This window comes from Pristiophorus japonicus, chromosome 7 (assembly GCF_044704955.1).
Source record: "Pristiophorus japonicus isolate sPriJap1 chromosome 7, sPriJap1.hap1, whole genome shotgun sequence".
Lineage (NCBI taxonomy): Eukaryota > Metazoa > Chordata > Chondrichthyes > Pristiophoridae > Pristiophorus > Pristiophorus japonicus.
In genome coordinates this window covers 16,727,188-16,750,165 of record NC_091983.1, presented here as the reverse complement: position 1 = coordinate 16,750,165, position 22,978 = coordinate 16,727,188, and the positions used below count along the sequence as shown (strand labels likewise).

General features: G+C 46.4%; 1 protein-coding gene across 2 annotated transcripts in view; it reads right to left on the bottom strand.

Annotated features, from left to right (window-relative positions):
- Window positions 1-22,978, bottom strand: part of col9a1b (collagen, type IX, alpha 1b) — a 152,043-nt gene that overhangs the window by 97,288 nt on the left and 31,777 nt on the right. For both annotated transcript variants that reach the window (XM_070884857.1, XM_070884858.1), the window contains exons 7-14: window positions 20,183-20,206; window positions 16,900-16,953; window positions 7,270-7,323; window positions 4,966-5,010; window positions 4,824-4,880; window positions 4,658-4,711; window positions 1,975-2,028; window positions 254-307 (exon numbers count right to left, since the gene is read on the bottom strand). In XM_070884857.1, the coding sequence (XP_070740958.1) occupies window positions 254-307; window positions 1,975-2,028; window positions 4,658-4,711; window positions 4,824-4,880; window positions 4,966-5,010; window positions 7,270-7,323; window positions 16,900-16,953; window positions 20,183-20,206 (396 nt within the window). The remainder of the gene's footprint in view (window positions 1-253; window positions 308-1,974; window positions 2,029-4,657; window positions 4,712-4,823; window positions 4,881-4,965; window positions 5,011-7,269; window positions 7,324-16,899; window positions 16,954-20,182; window positions 20,207-22,978) is intronic.

Below are 22,978 nucleotides of genomic sequence, written 5' to 3'. Positions count from 1 at the left end.
AATATTGTTAACTTATATAATTTAAGATACAGGAGAACTAAAAAATGTGTAATGTTCCTCTTTGAGCAGAACAGCAGGGCATTAACCTTCCTTGCTTTCTCTGGGAGGGACTGTGGATTCAATTTTAAAGCCTGCAGTATCATTTTTGCAGCTTTGTGGACCAGTGGCAGTAAGTCAGCAGAAGACCGATTTAATGGAAGTTGGAAATTCAGGCATCATGCTACCTTAACTAGATTGCATCAGCTGAACTTACCACATCACCCTTTCGTCCTTCCATGCCAATATACCCTCTTGGTCCTTGGGTACCCTAAGGTTGGCAAGAAAATCTCTTGTTAGACTGGCAAATAAACTATTGGAAAAACATTTGTGGCAAATGTGATGTCAGTTTTTATTTCCTTCATTCCAAAATGCACAAGTTGTGAGCAGGATTTGTACTCAATCTCCCCAGTGTGATCCTCACTCTTCTGACTTCCAGATAGAAGCTCAAAAAATACATCTTCTGAGGGAGACAGGAAGCTTGGTTGGAGCTTCGAACAGCCTACTCATTACCAACAATGGCGGCAGTACCAATTTGTCAAGTATTTAGTTTGGGCAATCTTCACACACACTGTTTGGAGATGTCTTGGCAGTGATTCTTTCTCTGCACTACAAGGTATCGTGCCTCAAGGCATCACCGACATGCAAAGAAATTAAAACAATTTGCTGAAGTGAAGACTAAATTACCAAATATCTAACTGGCTAAAGCTGAACAAATCATAAACACTTCCGTCCTGTTTGTAGCGACCAACAGGGAAGAGCTACCACCATAAAATAATCAAATTACTCTTTTTATGAAATCCACAAGTTCCAAATAGTAGAAATCGACCAATCAAATCACTCAAATGATGTTGGTTTGAGCTACCACCTTGAATTTTTCACCTATATGAAAATTTATTGGTAAAAATATAAGAGATTTGTAAAAGAAATTAGCAATTCAGAATAAGATGCTTATTCTTCTCAGAGTTGACGGTATAGCATTGTAAATCCTTCAGATTGACAGATTGCAGCCCCTTTCCTTGTGCATTTTGACCGGAAAAGACTCTAATCCATCTTATTTGTTTCGATAACTAATACTGTTCAATTGTCCACTCCTTCAAATATCTATCCAATTTTGCCATACAATCTGCTTCCTTGGATAGTTGATTCCACATGGTCACGTAAAGCAGTATTTCTAAATAATTTCTGACCTTGTGATATGGGTCGCACTGGCAGAGCATGATGCATTGCCCATCCCTAGTTGCCCTGAGGCCAATAAGAGTCAACCACACAATATGGGGCTGAAGTCATGTGTAGGCCAGACTGGGTAAAGGTCCCTAAAGGACACGCTTAAACATGTTGGGTTTTCAGGTCAATCCAGCTTCTTTCATTGTCATTTTCTGCTGCTAGCCCATAAATCGCCAGACTTATTGAATTCAATATTGCTATGGTGGGCCTTGAACTTTTGACTTCTGGATTGCTAGTCCAGTACCATAAGCATCAGGCTACCATCCCTTAATCTAACAAGTCTGTGGATCTTCCCTCTTCTAAGTTTGCCAGGTCCCCCGGTACCAGAGTTTGTGACAGTCTAAAAGATATTACAGGGATCCAGTTTATCTATTCCTTGAAGGATTTTGAACCTTTGAATACTTTTACTTTAATGCACTGTGTTGTCCCGAGGTCACTTCACACGAATTAAAAACTGGCTCTAGTGGCCCAATTTTCATGTTGGCCCTGGGGTGGAAAACCAGCGGGGGTAGCAGATCAGCCGCCCGTTTTAAACAACGGCCCATTTTTATTTCCACAATGGGAATGAAAAGCAGGCGGTGTGTAAAACGGGCAGCTAATCCGCGACCACCAGTTTTACAGCTGGCGGTAAAAGTGGTAATTCAGCCCAAGGTTTCCAATACAAATAAAATCACAAGATAGCAAGTATATTTGAAAGAAAAAATACTTTACTGGAGGGCCTTGAGAACCTAGCTCTCCGGGGACTCCCTGTTCACCCTCTTCCCCCTGAAATATAAAAACAAAAGTTAGTGGAATGAAAAACGTGAGCAGACTGACTTTCTGACACGGTGAGCCAGAGCACTGATGATATTTGCATTCACAGAGAGAATAACTAAATGATGTGCATGGCAAAGACAAAATCATGTTGAATAGAAGGAAGACTGTTGTCTTTGGACTGATGATTACAGGGATAGAAATTATAATGGGGCTGGGGGGACAGCTACAAATACAATGAGAGGTTAGGAGGCATTGGATGCATGGATTATTTCTCACCCACTATCCCTGAGTCAACTTGGCTGCAGATCTAAGCGATTGGGTGCGTAAAGCTGTAAATGAAAAACTGATGATAGTGAGACTCAAGAGCAGATTTTCCGCTTCTAGTGTTTGTGCTTGAATGGATCATCTAGGTGCAGGACATAGAGGAAAATTAGGTGGGCTGCAAGTCACGTTCCGAATAGAGTCTGTCCGATTTTCCGCCCGCTAACAGCTGGATATAAAATCAGTTCCACCACAGGCGTGTGATCCTCTCTGATCAATTCCCCTCTATTCCTCAGCAGATCGCAATTTCCCTGCCCAGCCCCACCGATCCACTTGCCTTGTGCCGGGGACCGTTCCTGTTTCCCCAAGCGGTGGCCTCCTGCCACCCGATTTTAATGACCGGTCAGCCCCTTCCGGCCCGTTTTGGCCGATAAGACAGCACGCGGCATGTTAATGAGGCCCGCTCGTTGAAATCGGCCAGAGCTTGCCCACTACCTCTCCCAGATGGGCCGCGTTCCCACCGGGAGTTAAAATCGAGCCCATTGTGTGCCCTCACTCACAGAAACAAAGGAGTACATTTTGCTTTTAGAATCACATTTATAACTCATTCTGTTCATTCGCACATTGATTTCTGCTTCCATTGCGTTTTTCTACTGGGGGCTTTCTGTGTTTTTACTTCCTCCCCTCTGTTTCTGTGCTTTTCTCTATCTATCCTCTTCACTTTCTCATCTCCTTTACTTCTGTGGTTACTCTTGTTCTTTTCTCGACACTGATTGTGGCCTTGTTTTCTTTCTCGCTGCCCTTTCTGATCCTTCTGTCTGCTCATCATTCTTTCCCTTAGCTCTCTCTCTTCACACTTTCTTTGCTCTCTGCTGTTCGGGTTCATAGTTTTCTGTGTTATTTATCGGGTTCTTTACTTCCCTTATTGACCTCCGTTCCTCTCAAAATGTTTTAATATTCATTTTCTTCCTGGCAGCCACCCACAACAATGAGATCTTTGAGAAAACTATTTTCTGCAGCAACCTTCGAACCCATTTACACTCTGACGGTAGCATTGTTGTGAAGTGATTTGATTTTGAAAAGCCCCCGGGTTTTGCTGTGTAAACGTGGAGTTGGGTCCAGGCCAGTCTCCAGATGAAACGTAGGCTCGCTCCTTCGGGGTGTCTTACTCCAGAGGGATACCCACTTCAGTTTCACTTCACTTCAGTCTAGAGTCAGGTCAGGTCCTGACCTAGATTCACACCACGACACTGCACCAATGCTACTGTGGTAGTGTAGATACATCCTTCGAGACATCTTGCCTACTTCCCACTGACACTGGAAAACTAATACGTTTGGCATAAAGGAATTCCTTTCCCACACCTGCTTTTGTCCTGGAACTCCTATGGAATACAGGAATCACGTGCTGATCGGTGCAGTGGATTTTAGAATAATGAGTATTAATAAATCATGATATGTAGTCAAAGTAAAAAAAACTGAAGTGTGAAATATACACTCGTACTTCATTAGCTGCAAAGCACTTTGGGACATCCCAAGGACATGATAAGATGCTAGTTCTTTCATGATGCGTTCTTTACTGACTTTCTTACTTACAGCTTAAGTCTAAAGGTAGAATATAGTTTTGAAGTTAAACTTAGACACATTAGAACTATAAAGCTGTACAACTGCCCGGAGGTGGTTCTTTCCCCAGAGAATAGCAGACCTCTGGAACAAGCTGCCCCCTCATGTGGTGGATGCAGATTCACTGAATTCCTTCAAGTGAAAGCTGGATTTGTTTCTGGCTGTAAGATCACCTCTTACAGAAGATAGGTGCCGCAGGGAATTCAAGGCCAGAGTGATCTCCTGGACTAGTTTCAATCACCTAGATGGGTCGGAGAGGAATTTCCCAGATTTGTTTCCCCCAAATTGGTCTGGGTTTTTGATCTGTTTTTTGTTGCCTCTCCCAGGAGGTTTGGGGTGGGGTGGAGTGTATATGTTGTGATACACAAGGTATCGCAATTGTGTGGGACAGGCTCGATGGGCCAGAGGGTCTTTACCTGTCCGTCATTGTTCGTATGTTGGCTCAAATGTTCGCACATGTTAGTTACTGACCCGTTATGGTAAAATGTTGCTTTTGCCAGTGGGACACATCATTTTCACTTGTTTTGGACAGACAAATCATACAATGAATGAATTAAAGATTTGTTGTTTGAGTCCCATGCCAACATGTTCCTTGTAATTAGAACGTAACATAAAGTGAAGGCTGTAGGTTTAATTTGGGTTCATTGAGTAGGTTTACTATTGTGATTGGAACAAATGGATGCAACTCCGGGCGCTTCCAGCAGCATGGACATGTTCATAGCAAGAGGTACGTTTTGCTGGGTGGTATTTCTCCTACCTTGTGTCCTTGTTTGCCTGGTTCACCAGCCTCCCCTTTCGCACCTTTATGACCCTGAAGATCAAAGAGGTGAATGAATGAGAAACACTTGTTCATCAAAGTCGATGCCCAATTTATTTACTAGTTGTATTTGTTTGGGTCACGGTGAACTAATTTGGACACTTACTTTCATTCCAGGAAGCCCGGTGTAGCCTGGTAGGCTAGGAGGACATGCATTGGGACACTGCAAACAAACAGACGCTCTGCTTAATGATTATTATGGAAAATGTCACTGTGCGGAAAATGTATCAATTCTCCTGAAGCCTTACCAGAACCTCACCGCTGCTATCACCATGCATAAGCGCTGGAAGTCCCTAGAGTAAAAGCAAAAGGGAAACATTATTAACAAAATCAATTGGCAAAAGAACCAGAGACGACATCAAGAAGAATGTTTTTTTACTCAACAAGTTATGATGATCTGGAATGCACAAATCCGATAATAATTTTCTAAATGGTTTCAAAAGAGCAAGGGGAGTGGGACTGATTGAATAGCTCTTTCAAAGAGCCATCACAGGCCCGAATGGCCTCCGTCAGTGCTGTATCATTCTATGATTCAATGGCCCGTAATTTGCAGTCAGCGTTGAAGCAAAGGTGTTGCCGCTGTCCCCGAAGAAAAACTGTCCACTGGCGAGAAGTTTGCCTTTTTTGCCGCGTAATTAATGGCGGCGTTCTGTAGTGGGGATTCCCAGCGTAGAGCTGCAGTGATGTCAACAAGCTGTCTAGGCAGCCAATCACATTGGAGAATTCTCACAGGCAGCAATCCAGGAAATGAGAAGCTGCTTTTATCCGGACTTTTTAAAAATGTTAAATATTGGGACTTTCACATGGGGATAACTTAAAAAATATATTTTTTTTTATATTGTAATTTTTAATCATAAAGGAGAATTTGACACAAATACAAAATGTAATTCATCAGGGCGGGGCCAGAGTGTTTGTTTAGCAGTCAATATGCTGCTAAAAACCCCAGTTACACCTATTCCAACAAGGCTCAACATTTAATGGGGTGTGTCGGTGCAGTGAACGACTGACTGCAACTTCAGGATTTCTGCGTTTAGCTGCGCATGCGCTAAATCCCGAAGTTGCGGTCAGTTTCAGAGTGGTAATGACAGCGAACGCTGACAGTTTCATCATCGTTACCCACCGCGAATTCCAGGCCTATGGTTCGGGACTTGGTGGGTAAAAGCAGCATCTAGTGTGAGACGGTGCCACATAGACCAAGGATTTCCCAGGATCACGTCGGGTCTTGGCTGATCCCAGCGAGTGCAGCAATCTGTGAGCTACAATTAGACACTCAGCCCCTGGCGGGGGATAGGAGAAGGGTTTCCAAATTTGATTGCTGTCCAGTGACCAGTACAGGCAGGCGAGGACAGGGTCGGGATCCGGCAGTTGAATCATCCAGCGACACTCAGCGCAACGTAAGGGAGGGTGGCCTAAAACCTGTGAAATTGTATCTTAATGCCTGCAGGAAATGACGGTAGGACTGAAGGGGGCATCAGAAGGTCGGTCAAACAGATGGGGTACTGTGTGAAGCGGGGCGTACAAATTAGTTCTGACTCAGATACGTTTTTGCCATTTGGTTTCATGAAGCCATGCTCCAGGACTTGATCACATGATCACATGATCACATGATGCAGGCTGCCACTTCAGTGCACTACTGAAAGAGTGCTGCATTGTCAGACGTGCCATCCTATCGAATACTAAACCAAGATCGCGGAGGTGAATTTGGTTAACAGGCTCATCATGAACTGGCAGCCCCTTTTCCACCGTGCCCGCTTTTCTTCTCCATTAAATTTACTTCTGCATTACTGGTAAAAAAAAATGATCTCACCCCTTCCCCCACCGCCCCCCCCCCATGCCCCCCCCACCCCCCCCGCCCCGTCTCTGTAGTCTGGTGCTTTGGATGGATATCATTATAAAATCCCACAGCACTGTGCGAAGAGCAAGTGTCCTTATTGACATTTTTCCTCAAGCAACACAACCAAAAAACAGTTTAGCTGATTATTTGTCTCATTAGTGGTTGTGTACAAAATAGCAGCCATATTTCTCTACATGACACCATTTACTGTACTTTAAAGTAAATCATTGTATGTGAAGTTCTTTGGAGATGCTTCCGGATGCATCAAGCACCTTATAAATGCAAAGGTTTCTTTTCTTTCCTCACGGATTTGGTACTCCTTTCATAGAATTTTTAAAAAATTAAATTACTTTTACCAAAAAAGGATACCATCCCCCTGATAGCAATCCCCCGATAGCAATTGCTTCCTTCCTGCTAGACTTAACACTCTAATCCATCTTCTGTTTACAGTGGTTATTATTACAGGTTTTGCATCACATGGAGATAAAAACTTATTCCTTTTTTTTATAACATCTCAATTACTTTTCATTCTGGATAAAGCAAATTCCAACTACTCTTGTTGAGGCACAGTAGAATTACTCTGGCTCAGTGAGATTTTCTTTTCGTCAGACCTACTGTGAATAATCAGTATTGACTTGTCAACAAACTAGAAACAAAAATGGGCAACGTTTGTGTGCTGGGTAATAAATTAAAGTGAATATTTGGGTGAAACGCTTACCCTGGGCCCAGGTGGACCTGGGGGTCCAGGTAGTCCTAAAGGTCCTTGATCACCCTGGAATTGAAATAAAACAGCAAGTCATCACCATTGTAAATACTGACGTATTAGTCATGTGCTAACTGGGCATCAGAATGAAAGCTAAACTCCCGACTAATGACCAGTGTCCGATTATAGTCAATTTACTTATTTACTTACAAAAAGATTCTTACACCAGTGAAAGACACTTGAGTTAACTCGAAATACTGAGACGCATCTTCAACAGATCTCAAACTTCAGGAAGTGATTTGCAGTGCAGTTTTGCTTCACTATTCGAAGGAGTGATTAGGGAATGATAGAGGCACTGTAGTGGCTTCTGACCAGAAAACCCCAAACTTGATAGGCACCCCACCCCTTGTCCTTGCATGCACATGTATGTTCACAAGGGTGTTTCCAGGGCATTGTAAAGGTCATTCATAGGACAATGAAGAACGTGCACATTGTAACAGTGTGTTTCTTTTAAACTTCTTTTGTGCCCTCTTTCATTCTGAAGTTGTCGACTTCACATTACCTAGTCCAATAAGGCAACTTGGTCTTGGACCTCTCCCAGCTCTCTGAATCAGCTTGTAGGGCATGCAGAAGGAAGGCCTGGGAATGATTTTCCCATTATTTTTCCCTCCCTCCCTTTGGGGAAGTAGTGCTTGTCTCGCACTTCTGGATAGGATATAAGAAAAAGATTTCAAGTGGTGCCTTCTCATAGCAATGGAACTGAGATAAGAAGCTCAGCACTATGAGGGAGGACAGCAATAGCCACTCCTATGTCTTCCAGTTTTGAAGGCCCTTCCCATGTCTGTTTTCTCTAATTGTTATCAGTCACTGGAAAGGCACAAGGTTTATCATTAACAAGTCTTGAGTCAGATGAGAAACTAGAGCAGGTTTTCTTTCCGCGGCACAGAGTAAGGGATATGTAAACCAAACTCCCAGCTAAGGCTGAGATGTTTAACTTGTTCAAAAAGGAACTGGATGAATATCTGGCTGGTTATGGAGATCAACATGGGTGAGTTGGTCAAACCTTTCATGGGATTCAATGGTTCCTGCATTTCTGGGGTGGGGAATAGTGGAAATGTCAGGACGGGCAAATATTCTAGAGTTTTACTTGGTCATCTTTGAGTGTCTATGCATGTCAATAAGCTCATTCCCAAGGACCTATCAACGAGGTCAATGACAGGAATAAGGAATGAGATAGTGTAGAGTCATGAGAAAGAGAATCTGAGGATGAACCATGAAATACAGCACAGGTAGTGTGATTTGAGAGAAAATTAACCAGTCAAATAATGAGCTTTGGTGGGCGACCATATGATGGTAACTTGTTTAGAAGTGTACTGTTTCGCACTCTGATATAAGCGCTAAGGATGTCTGAGGCACTTACAAAAAGTTCAAGAGCAGCGTTCTACAGATGCAAAGAAAAAAAAGACTTGCATTTATAAAGCGCTTTTCATGACCACCGGATGTCTCAAAGCACTTTACAGCCAATGAAGTATTTTTGAAGTGTAGTCACTATTGTAATGTGGGAATCGTGGCAGCTAATTTGCGCACAGCAAGCTCCCACAAACAGCAATATGACAATGACCAGATAAACTGTTTTTGTTATGTTGATTGAGGGTTAAATATTGGCCAGGACACCGGGGATAATGCCCCTGCTCTTCTTCAAAATAGTGCCATGGGATCTTTTATGTCCAGCTGAGAGAGCAGACAAGTCCTTGGTTTAAATGTCTCATCCAAAAGACAGCACCTCTGACAGTGCAGCACTCCCCCAGCATTGCACTGGAGTGTCAGCCTAGATTTATGTGCTCAAGTTCCTGGAGTGGGATTTGAATCCACAACCTTCTGACTCAGAGGTAAGTATGCTATCCACTGAGCCACAGCTGACACAGGGGCTAAGCAAAGGCATCACCAGTGGAATGGCCAAGGACATTGGAAGGATTAACATCTGGACCAGAAATCTTATTGGAATCCAGAGAGCAGAAGCCATGACAAGAACAACTTGAGTTTGGTCACAGAGGGGAACAGAATGGAGTAATGGAGAGAGGTCCTTTGCTAAAATCATCAAGATTGGAGAAGAAAATGGAGCCAATTGGTCAGCTTTCTCTCTAGAAAAGTATAATATCAGGACAGAAGAGGAGTGAAAAAGTAGATTCACGGAGGTTTTGGCAATAAAGTAACCAGCAACTTCTGGATGCGCAGAAAGACGGCAAGTGTTATCAAAAAAGTTGTGCAGCAGCTGTAACTGTAGATTCACAGAATTTATAATAGGAGATAAAATTGTCTTGGATACTTCAGTGATCAAGAAGGCACATTTGCCAGGCAGGATTTTTTATGAGAGGCAAGCATGATTGAACCAAGATGTAGAAGTAGAGGTGGTAGAACGAGGTGTGGAGCTAGAATTACATCAGTCACCTCACTGGCACTGCGAGACGCACCAACATCAGTGTCCTCGACCAGGCCAACATCCCCAGCATCGAAGCACTGACCACACTCGACCAGCTCTGTTGGGCGGGTCACATTGTCCACATGCCTGACACCAGACTTCCAAAGCAAGCGCTCTACTTGGAACTCTTACATGGCAAGTGAGCCCCAGGTGGGCAGAGGGAACGTTTCAAGGACACCCTCAAAGCCTCCTTGATAAAGTGCAACATCCCCACTGACACCTGGGAGTCCCTGGCCAAAGAGCGCCCTAAGTGAAGGAAGAGCATCCGGGAGGGTGCTGAACACCTCGAGTCTCGTCACCGAGAACATGCAGAAAACAAACGCAGGCAGCGGAAGGAGCGTGCGGCAAACCAGTTCCACCCACTCTTTCCTTCAACCACTGTCTGTCCCACCTGTGACAGAGATTGTAATTCCCATATTGGGCTGTTCAGTCACCTGAGAACACATTTCTAGAGTGGAAGCAAGTCTTCCTCGATTTCGAGGGACTGCCTATGATGATGACTGCGAGAATGGTCAGAAGAATGAAAGCAGCAGTTAGACCACAGGAAGGTAGTAAGGGCTTCCCAAGCATTGCCCAGTTGGCCGAAGAATAAGAGTTCAACTCCTGATCAGCAAAGTTCACACACTAATACTTAATATGCTTGCTTTACATTTCTGTCCACTTTTATACAGGTATGCACCCATCCGTTAACCTATTTAAAATATAAGTTCACACCTGTGCATGAACAGCACACACGTAAATGAAGTATAAACATATTCACTGCTCATATGTGAACTTTGCTGATCAGATGGTGTACTCTACAGTGCCAAACAAGATGTAAGTGGTTTACAGAGTGAGAATTGTTTGAGGGTATTCTGCAAGAGAGAGATATGAGACAGTGGTCAGACGAGCCCAGTAATGACAAGGCAAGATACGGTGTGTGTGTGTCAGGACTGGAGGAGAAAAAAAGGTTCAACGGTTGGATGAGTTACTGGGATGGTGAGAAATGTGGGCAAGCAGATTGGTTCAAAGTCCTTCCAAATAACGACGGGCTCAGTAGTTCTGCAGGCCTGATCAGTGGAAGAAATGAAGTGGAGCCAACGCTGATGCTGATGGTGACATTGGCAAGAACAGAGATTTCAGCAAAGAAATTTAGCGATAAAGCCACAGGAGACCACAGTCCGATGAGTCAAAGGAAACAGTAGGAAGATAAGAACATAAGATCAAAATGAAAAGGAGTACTGGCCAAAAGCAAAATACTGCGGATGCTGCAAACACTCAGCAGATCAGGCAGCATCTGTGGGAGAGTGATACAGAGTTAATGGCCGGAATTCTCCGAGATAAGAATGAGTAGGTTTGAGGCGTGGGGGGTGGGGGGGGGGGGGCGTGGGAGGTGGGGGGGGGGCAATGAAAAGTGGGAAAATGTGAACCCCATCCCGTCCACTTACACCTTCATTCAGGCGGGGACGGTGGGGGGGCGGACTGCCAACTCGTTGTCAAGGGCTGGGTTGGCAATGTAAATATTCTAACGGGGCCTGAAGCCTCCACTTTAACTTGCCGTGTAGGTTTTACTGAAGGCAACCGGGGCCTCGGGATTCCCGGCGGCTGCAACGAGGTGAGCACAGCCTCGGGAGCAATCCTTGTGAGCCGGGAGGTGCAGGAGTGCTTCCTCCCTGCTACCCAAGCTCCACCACCATCAGCCCGCAGTCCTCGAGGTCGGGGATGCAACCACCCTCGCCCCCCCCCCAGGGATCGGGCCGCCCCCCCGCCCCCCCCGGGCCTGGAGCACCCACCCCCTCCTCCCAGGATCACGATTCGGCCTCGGGATCGAGGATCGGACCATCCCGGGGGATCGCAACTCCCCACCCCACGCCAAGGACAAGGATCATAACGCACCCCCGCCAGGCCTGGACGCTCCCCCACCCCCCTTCCCCACCCCGGGCTTGGTCCCCCCGCCTCCACCATCTCGGGCCCAGCACTTACCTGTTGCTGCAGCCTCCTTCTCCGAGTCCCCCACACGAATGGAAGCCAGCCTGTCAATCAGGGGCACCACCCCTGACACCACACGCACGCTGTGGAGTCAAAACTCCACAGTGCGCCGGGAAATCCGACTTTCCAGGTTTCCCGCCATCTCCCGGGTCCCTCCATACCGTGCAGGTGGGATCCTGGAAAATCCAGCCTGTTATGATCAGACTAACTCCACAAGACTGTGTGTTGTAAGCTCAAACTGTTGTGACCTTGGTCTCTTTAATGTAACTCCAGAGCGAGAAGCAGCATGGTAGACTGCCTTTTATACCTGCTTGCCCGGGGTGTGCAGGTGACCCTTGGGTCTCCCACAGGTGCGCCCCCTGGTGGCAAGTCTTACACATTGGGTTGTCTTATGTATGTAAACATTATCAATGTTTCAGGTCACTGACCTTTTGTCAGATTGGTAACAGTTAGAGATGTAACAGGTTTTAAGCAAGTGCAGGGGCAGGGAAAGGGGGGAGGGGAGGAAGGAACAAAAAGGTAGGTCTGTGATAAGGTGCAAGGCCCAAGAGATTAAATGTCAATAGGGATGATTGTACAAAGCAAAAGGAGATGATAATGGGACAAGTAAAGAAACAAAAGATGGGTTTCGGGATAAATGGGAATGGCCAGAATCATCAATAGCTGCCATCTGAAAAAATGGGAGTAGTGATCATGATCTTAAATTGTTGAACTCAATGTTGAGTCCAGAAGGCTGTAAAGTACGTAAACGAAAGATGAGGTGCTGTTCCTCGAGCTTACGTTGAGCTTTGTAGGAACAGTGCAAGAGGCCGAGGACGGAGAGGTCAGAGTGAGAGTGGAGCAGAGAATTAAAGTGACAGGCGACCGGAAGCTCGGGGTCACCCTTGTGGACTGAACAGAGGTGTTCCGCAAATCGGTCACTCAATCTGCGTTTGGTCTCCCCAATGTAGAGGAGACCGCATCGTGAGCAGTGAATACAGTATACTTGCAAGAAGTACAAATAAATCGATGTTTCACCAGAAGGAGTGTTTGGGGCCCTGGACGGTGGGAAAGGAGGAGGTAAAAGGGCAGGTGTTGCATCATCCCATCACCTTGGGCCCAGTACTTACTGATTGCATAGAAACATAGAAACACATACAAAATAGGTGCAGGAGCAGGCCATCCGGCCCTTCGAGCCTGTACCACCATTCAATATGATCATGGCTGATCATGCAACTTCAATATCCCATTCCTGCTTTCTCTCCATTTCCCTTGATCCCTTTAGCCGTAAGGGCCACATCTAACTCCCTTTTGAATATATCTAACGAACTGGCCTCAACAACTTTTTGTGGTAGAGAATTCCACAGGTTCACAATTCTCTGAGTGAAGAAGTTTCTCCTCATCTCAGTCCTAAATGGCTTAACCTTTATCCTTAGACTGTGACCCTTGGTTCTGAACTTCCCCAACATCGGGAACATTCTTCCTACATCTAACCTGTCCAATCCAGTCAGAATTTTATATGATTCGATGAGAACCCCTCTCATTCTTCTAAATTCTAGTGAATATAACCTAGTTGATCCAGTCTTTCCTCATATGTCAGTCCTGCCATCCCAGGAATCAGTCTGGTGAACCTTCGCTGCATTCCCTCAATAGCAAGAACGTTCTTCCTCAGATTAGGAGACCACAATTGCACACAATACTCAAGGTGTGGTCTCACCAAGGCCCTGTATGACTGCAATAACACCTCCCTGCTCCTATGCTCAAATCCCCTCGCTATGAAAGCCAGCAAGCCATTTGCTTTCTTTATTGCCTGCTGTACCTGCATGCCTACCTTCAATGACTGATGTACCATGACACCCAGGTCTCGTTGCACCTCCCCTTTTACTAATCTGTCACCATTCAGATAATAATCTGCCTTCCTGTTTTTGCCACCAAAGTGGATAACCTCACACTTAACCACATTATACTACATCTGCCATGCATTTGCCCATTCACCTAACCTGTCCAAGTCCCCCTGCAGCCTCCTAGCATCCTCCTCGCAGCAAGCACTGCCATCCAGCTTAGTGTCATCTGCAAACTTGGAGATATTACATTCAATTTCTTCGTCTAAATCATTAATGTATATTGTAAATAGCTGGGGTCGCAGCACTGAACCCTGCGGCACCCCACTAGTCACTGCCTGCCATTCTGAAAAGGGCCGTTTATTCCCACGCTTTGCTTCCTGTCTGTCAACCAGTTCTCTATCCACGTCAATACATTACCCCCAATACCATGTGTCTTGATTTTGCACACTAATCTCCTGTGTGGGACCTTGTCAAAACCTTTTGAAGGCCGATAAACCCCGGGGCCTGATAGTCTGCATCCCAGAGTACTTAAGGAAGTGGCCCTAGAAATAGTGGATGCATTGGTGATCATTTTCCAACAGTCTATCGACTCAGGATCAGTTCCTATGGACTGGAGGGTAGCTAATGTAATACCACTTTTTAAAAAAGGAGGGAGAGAGAAAACAGGTAATTATAGACTGGTTAGCCTGACATCAGTAGTGGGGAAAATGTTGGAATCAATCTTTAAGGATGAAATAGCAGCGCATTTGGAAAGCAGTGACAGGATCAGTCCAAGCCAGCATGGATTTATGAAAGGGAAATCATGCTTGACGAATCTTCTGGAATTTTTTGAGGATGTAACAGGTAGAGTGGACAAGGGAGAACCAGTGGATGTGGTGTATTTGGACTTTCAAAAGGCTTTTGAGAAGGTCCCGCACAAGAGACTGGTTTGCAAAATCAAAGCATATGGTATTGGGGGTAATGTACTGACGTGGATAGAGAACTGGTTGGCAGACAGGAAGCAGAGAGTTGGGATAAACGGGTCCTTACATAGATGACCTGGAAGAGGGGACAGAGTGTAGTGTAACAAAATTTGCAGATGACTCAAAGATTAGTGGGAAAGCGGGTTGTGTAGAGGACACAAAGAGGCTGCAAAGAGATTTGGATAGGTTAAGCGAATGGGCTAAGGTTTGGCAGATGGAATGCAATGTCGGAAAGTGTGAGGTCATCCACCTTGGGAAAAAAAACAGTAAAAGGAAATATTATTTGAATGGGGAGAAATTACAACATGCTGAGGTGCAGAGGGACCTGGGGGTCCTTGTGCATGAATCCCAAAAAGTTAGTTTGCAGGTGCAGCAGGTAATCGGGAAGGTGAATGGAATGTTGGCCTTCATTGCGAGAGGGATGGAGAACAAAAGCAGGGAGGTCCTGCTGCAACTGTATAGGGTATTGGTGAGGCCGCACCTGCGTGCAGTTTTGGTCACCTTACTTAAGGATATACTAGCTTTGGAGGGAGTACAGAGACGATTCACTCGGCTGATTCCGGAGATGAGGGGGTTACCTTATGATGATAGATTGAGTAGACTGGGTCTTTACTCGTTGGAGTTCAGAAGGATGAGGGGTGATCTTATAGAAACATTTAAAATAATGAAAGGGATAGACAAGATAGAGGCGGAGAGGTTGTTTCCACTGGCCGGGAAGACTAGAACTAGGGGGCACAGCCACAAAATACGGGGGAGCCAATTTAAAACCGAGTTGAGAAGGAATTTCTTCTCCCAGAGGGTTGTGAATCTGTGGAATTCTCTGCCCAAGGAAGCAGTTGAGGCTAGCTCATTGAATGTATTCAAGTCACAGATAGGTAGATTTTTAATCAATAAGGGAATTAAAGGTTACGGGGAGCGGGCGGGCAAGTGGAGCTGAGTCCACGGCCAGATCAGCCATGATCTTGTTGAATGGCGGAGCAGGCTCGAGGGGCTAGATGGCCTACTCCTGTTCCTAATTCTTATGTTCTTATGTTCTTTTCAGAATGGCAGGCAGTGACTAGTGGAGTGCCGCAGGGCTCAGTGCTGGGACCCCAGCTCTTTACAATATACATTAACGATTTAGATGAAGGAATTGAGTGTAATATCTCCAAGTTTGCAAATGATACTAAACTGGGTGGCGGTGTGAGCTGTGAGGAGGACGCTAAGAGGCTGCAGGGTGACTTGGACAGGTTAGGTGAGTGGGCAAATATATGGCAGATGCAGTATAATGTGGATAAATGTGAGGTTATTCATTTTGGGGGCAAAAACACGAAGGCAGAATATTATCTGAATGATGGCAGATTAGGAAAAGGGGAGGTGCAATGAGACCTGGGTGCCATGGTTCATCAGTCATTGAAAGCTGGTATGCAGGTACAGCAGGCGGTGAAGAAGGCAAATGGTATGTTGGCCTTCATAGCTAGGGGATTTGAGTATAGGAGCAGGGAGGTCTTGCTGCAATTGTACAGGGCCTTGGTGAGGCCTCACCTGGAATATTGTGTTCAGTTTTGGTCTCCCAATCTGAGGAAGGACGTTTTTGCTATTGAGGGAGTGCAGCAAATGTTCACCAGACTTATTCCAGGGATGGCTGGACTGATATATGAGGAGAGAATGGATCAACTGGGCCTTTATTCACTGGAGTTTAGAAGGATGAGAGGGGATCTCATAGAAACGTATAAGATTCTGACGGGACTGGACAGGTTGGATGCGGGAAGAATGTTCCTGATATTGGGGAAGTACAGAGCCAGGGGGCATAGTCTTAGGATAAGGGGCAGGCCATTTAGGACTGAGATGAGGAGAAACTTCTTCACTCAGAGAGTTGTTAACCTGTGGAATTCCCTGCCGCAGAGAGTCGTTGATGCCAGTTCATTGGATATATTCAAGAGGGAGTTAGATATGGCCCTTACGGCTAAAGAGATCAAGGGGTATGGAGAGAAAGCAGGAAAGGGGTACTGAGGGAATGATCAGCCTTGATCTTATTGAATGGCGGTGCAGACTTGAAGGGCCGAATGGCCTACTCCTGCACCTATTTTCTATGTTTCTATGTTTCTATGTTACTGCTTCATGTGTCCAAATCAGATTATATGAATTGAATAGCAGCGATACCACTTCAAGAAGCATGAGCAGCCATGTCTGGTTAATGTATCCTACATAAACTTGATGGCAGAACTTTATAAATTGACCACTAAAAGCATCATAACAACTTGTCACTGTAACTGTCACACAACACCGTCTACATTTAGATACAGACAAATTATCATTTTCCCTCCGTTTTTACAGCATTTGCAATTTTGGTTCAAGCGCATCAACAACGAAAAAGCTTTGTGAAAACATAAAGACTTAACTGTGGAGAAATGGTAAAGGAACAAATACTCACAGCAGGTCCCACACGACCAAGTTCACCCGGAAGTCCAGATTCACCAGGGTCGCCCTGTAGCAAAGCATCACAGTTTAAGCTGAATGGATGCTCTCCGCTCATTATGCAATACATTCAGGTAGGATTAACCAATAAAATAATTGCACAAAGCTCAGGCAGTCGGATCATACGACGTTATGAGCAAAGTTTTCCAACACCCCGAAATCACCTCCCGCAGGGCCTCGCAAGCAGCGGACATCTCCCAAACCCGCCACCTCGACCACCCAGAAGGGCAAGGGCAGCAGGTGCATGGGAACACCACCACCTCCAAGTTCCACCTCCGAGCCACACACGCCATCCTGACTTGGAAATATATCGGCCGTTCCTTCATCGTCGCTGGGTCAAAATCCTGGAACTCCCTCCCTAACAGCACTAGGGGAGTACCTTCACCACACGGACTGCAGCGGTTCAAGAAGTGCGGCTCACCGCCACCTTCTCCAGGGCAATTAGGGATGGGCAATAAATGTCGGCCTTGGCAGCGACACCCACATCTACTTGGAACTCCTTCACGGCCAACGAGCCAAAGGTGGGCAGAGGAAACATTACAAGGACACCCTCAAAGCCTTCCTGATAAAATGTAACATCCCCACTGACACCTTGGAGTCCCTGGCCAAAGACCGCCCTAAGTGGAGGAAGTGCATCCGGGAGGGCGCTGAGCACCTCGAGTCTCACCGCCGAGAACATGCAGAAACCAAGTGCAGGTAGTGGAAAGAGCGTACGGCAAACCTGTCCCACCCTCCCTTACCCTCAACGACTATCTGTCCCACTTGTGACAGAGACTGTGGCTCTCGTATTGGACTGTTCAGCCACCTAAGGACCCATTTTAAGAGTGGAAGCAAGTCTTCCTCGATTCCGAGGGACTGCCTATGATGATGACATTCCAGGAACAAATAAAGATACTGAAAAAAAAGCACAGTGGTGCTTGCCTGCGACTTTCCATCCACTGAAACCAACGGGTGAATAGAGCAGGCAGTGCAGCCACAACCCTCTGATAAGTCGTCCGCTGCTGGCAAGGCCCTGCTGGTGCTCGTAAGAAATTCCGTCCCATGTCCCATTGATAAATCACACCGCAAAACGCTGTTTGGACGAATTTCGCTTTCTGAATTGGTTTCTATCTTGTTGCTTTATATGATATTTTAAAGTGCCCCAGTGAGATAAATACACCGTGCGGGATGGTACTGAGCCAAAAAGGACCAGGAGAGGCTCAGGATCAATGCCTGGTCTGGGAGCTAGTAGCTGGGGGGGAAGACACTAAAATAACCAGCGATTCCTGATGGAAAGTGTGTCGGGGATAATCAGCAGCGACCAGGGTCGGATTCAACTGCAATGACGCGATGCTCAAACAATCTGCTGACACTCCATGCCTGGGCTCACATATGAAGAAATGCCACTTAGGCAAGTTACAGAGTCCCTGTGGAAGTGTACCCTGGTACGCGTCACTGCTATCAGGACAGGTCGGGTAGACAGGAGGAATAAACTTGGGCAAGAGGAATTATACAGTGAGAGGAGCGGCTGACGACACAGTGAACTGGAGCTCCACATCACTGCCACGTGGAAATGCACAAAGGTATACCACGAAAACGGCCAGTCCCTGACGGTGATTACCCTCCACCCAAGCAAATAGTCCCAATTACATTTACCCATCCTCTTCCAATATCCCTTTTCCTTCATCCACCTATCCTATCCGGTCCTGAATACTGACACAGTTTGGGCGTCACCTGCTAACCCTGGGAGTGAATTCCACAGCTCTCTGTAAAGACGTTTCTCCTGCCCTCTGCTCTAACTCTCTTCCAATTAATCTTGTATGTGTGGCCCCTCGTTCTAGACCCCTCAACTACTGGAGACAGCCTGCTTCTATCTACCCTGCCCCATCCTTTCATAATTTGAAACACTTCTATCATATTGCCCCATAATCCATGTTGTTGTAATAAAAATATATGTGTTTCCTCATACCAGGCAGTATCCTGGTGAATCTGCATTGTACCCTCTCTAAAGCGTCAATGCCCTTTCTATAGTGTGGAGCCCAATACTGACTACAGTACACCAGGGCCAAGAAATTCGGGTCATCTGCGTCTACATGGTACGCACTTGCGCCCGGGGGTGGCGCCGCTAATGACTCCCGCTAAACTTGGCGGTGTTTAGCGGCGACGGTAACCCGTAGCGGCCCGCTCCACCGGCGATGCTGACGTCATCGCCGTGCGCATCGCCCGGTTAGCGTCCCCGAATTGGGTAATGCCGCCTAAAGCTGCTCCGGGCGATGACAGCGACAGCTTCAGCCAGCCGCGGGGCGATAGTTAAAGGGGAGGTGGCCAGCCGGACGTGGGGCGATAGTTAAAGGGGCGGTGTGCTGCGGGTTAAAAAAAAAATTGCCGATTTTGTTTTTGTGCACACCATCGGAGCTTTGAACGCGGGATCCGTACCCCAATCGGTCAGCCCGCCATTCCCAATGTCTCTGCCCCGTTACTGCCCCAGAAAGGAAGCGGAGCACTTGATTTAGCGCTCCCCTTCTTTTCGGGGGGGCGGTAACCCCAATTTCTCGCGAGAGGCGAGACTTATCCGCCTGGCGCAAAGGCTCGCGTCTCGCGAGTGCACCGGGGCATTACCGAAATTATCCCCGTAACTTTCTTAAGGATCCTTATCGGCCCATCAGTTACCTCTTGCCTTTTATATTCTGTACTTCTTGTGATAAAAAGCCTGTGCCATGAGCATCAAAAGTTCCCACAGCGTGAGTTCCTGATATTAGTTGTGTCACACAGTTGTGGAGGAGTACTGATATGAAGTCTGACCGACGATGCTGCAAAGTCAACAGTGGACTGGCAGCTGGGAGACGCCGCATAGTGCAGGGAGGCTCCAAAGGCAAGCAAGGAGAAAATAATCTATGACAAAAATATGGGCGGGCGGTTTAGCTAATTCCCAGAGTTAACTGTATGCCGAAAGTTACACCGGCGAGAAACGGGCAATAATTGGGTGTTAGTTTCCATGTTTACTCAAATATGGAGTTAAACTCAATCTCGGCGGTTAAATAGGCGGTATCTGGGCGGTAAAGAGCCAGTAACTGGGCGGTAAATGGGCGATCCCGATGGAAAGTCTATCTCTACACTGAGGAAAATAATATAGCCACAATACAAGCAAATGAGGACAATTTCACGGCAGCGCATTGTTTAGTGGAAAACTGCTCACATTTCAGTAATTAACCAATAACATGCCATATCCATTGCATACATTGCACAGTCACTCTACTTACCGGTGGGCCCGGTTGTCCCTCAGCCTGCAAACAAAGAACAGCAAACATTTCAATGGAACTATTTTTTTTTAAATGGACATTTTTTTTTTACAGAGAAGGAATCTATTTTTCTATTTCCCTGCACTGCAAGAAACCAAAAGACACAAAAGCAAAGTGGAACTGGCAAACAAATAATTATAAATAAAAACAGAAAACACTGGAAATACTCAGCAGGTCAGGGCAGCATCTGTGGAGAGGGAAACAGAGTTAACGTTCTCCAGTTCTGACGAAACGTTAACTCTGTTTCTCTCTCCACAGATGCTGCCTGACCCGCTAAGTATTTGCAGCATTTTCCGTTTTTATTTCATCCGCAGTATTTCGCATTTGCCGACTGCAATGTATCATTTCCCTCCATCCTCTCGAACTGCAACCCCATTCCTAATCTTCCTCGCCAAGATCCTCGAACAAGTCAATGCCACCCGACTCCATGGCCACTTTGCCCACCAAACCATTCAGTCTTGGCTTTCATCACCCCAACCCCTCCCCACACCCCGAACCGAGACTGCTCTGATCAATGTCACCAACATTCTGTTTCAGTGTGACCAGCGCACAGTATTTCTCCTTTGACCTGTCTGTGTGCTTTGGTATCTATGGCCACCCCATCCTCCTCACACTCTCTTCCACCTCTGTGGTCCAGCTATGTGTCACTGCCTGCCCTTTTATGGTTTCAATCCTACTGGTTATGAATAACCATCACATCTGCTGAAACAATTTCTCCTCTTCCACCCATACGGTCACCTCCGGTGTGCCACATGCCTTTGGTCCTTGGTCCCCTGCTATTTCTCATTTGCATGCTCCCCTTTGCAACATTATCCATAAGCATGGGGTCCTGCTTTCATATGTACGTCAGTGACACCTAACTTTACCTCTCCGCCAACACTGTTAAAACACCTCCCCATGTCCTCGATTGTTACTAGCAGATTGCCTGTCCATTATCAAATAAGAATATAAGACCATAAGAAATAGGAGCAGAAGTAGGCCATACGGCCCCTCTAGCCTGCTCCGCCATTTAATAAGATCATGGTTGATCTGATCATGGACTCAGCTCCACTTCCCCACCCACTCCCCATGACCCCTTATCCTCTTATTGTTTCAGATTGTGGTTTGCTCAGAACTTCTTCCAACCAAACATCATCAAGGCTGAAGTCATCCTGTTAGATGATTTACAGAAACCCCACTTCATCTTCCTTTCTGCTTCCTCGCATAGATCAAATCAAATAGTGCACAATCTGACAGTCATGTTTCACTGTGAACTGAGTTTCAAATCCCTCGTTCAAACCATCATCACAGTCACCTATTTCTGGCTCTGAAATATTGACTACCTCCAACCCTACCGCACTACCGCCCTCAAATCTACCACCAGGCTCATGGTCTACAGGGCTGTAGTAATACCCGCCCTTCTGTATGGCTCACAGACATGGACCATGTACAGCAGACAACTCAAGTCACTGGAGAAATATCACCAACGATGCCTCTGCAAGATTCTACAAATCCCCTGGGAGGACAGATGCACCAACATTAGTGTCCTCGTCCAGGCCAACATCCTCAGCATTGAAGCACTGACCACACTTAATCAGCTCCGCTGGGCAGGCCACATTGTCCACATGCCAGACACGAGACTCCCAAAGCAAGTGCTCTACTCGGAACTCCTTCATGGCAAACGAGCCAAAGGTGGGCAGAGGAAACATTACAAGGACACCCTCAAAGCCTCCCTGATGAAGTGCAACATCCTCACCGACACCTGGGAATCCCTGGCCAAAGTCCGCCCTAAGTGGAGGAAGTGCATCCGGGAGGGCGCTGAGCACCTCGAGTCTCATCGACGAGAGCATGCAGAAACCAAGCACAGGCAGCGGAAAGAGCATGCGGCAAACCAGTCCCACCCACCCCTTCCCTCAACGACCATCTGTCCCACCTGTGACAGGGTCTGTGGTTCTCAAATTGGATTGTTCAGCCACCTAATGACTCATTATATGAGTGGAAGCAAGTTTTCCTCGATTCCGAGGGACTGCCTATGATGATGATGACACGACTGAAATTCTCATCACCTCCCAGCGCGACTTATAGAAACCTCTCTTCACCAGCCTCCCGAGCTCCTCCCTATACAAACTCCAACCGGTCTAAAACTCAAACCCACAGTGCCCCAATCACCCTGTTCACACTCATCTCCACTGGGTACCCATTCCCAAGTGCACTGACTTCAAGTTCCTTGCTCTCTTTTACCAATCCCTCCCTCGCCCCCTATCTCCGCAGCCTTCTGTAACCCTACATGCCAGCACTTGGACCCACTGGACAACCTTTCTCCCTCTACTCCACCATCAGCGATAGAGCCGTTAGCCATCATGGTGGCCCTGCAGCCTGGAATTCACTTCCTAAACCCCTCCACTTAGCTGCATCTCTCCCCATATTCAACAGCCTCCTTATTATCTAATTCTTCAATATTACCCTTGGTCCTCTTCCCTCTACTCATTTCATGCTCAGTGATATCTAACCACCCCCCCTCCCTCACCCCCACACACACTCAGTCCCTCCTGGCAATCCCACCCTCTCCCCACACCCCGCTCAGTGCCCACGTTCATTATAAAAGGCCTTGGGACATATTGCAAAATTAAAGTTGTTATATAAAAGCAAGTTGTTACCAGATTTCATTATATTAAATAACCTGCTGTCTTAAGTACAAAACTGATGTCTTGCCAAATATGATCATTCTTTTCCACCACTTCCCCCCCCCCTCTCCCCCCCCCCCCCCCCTTATGTTTC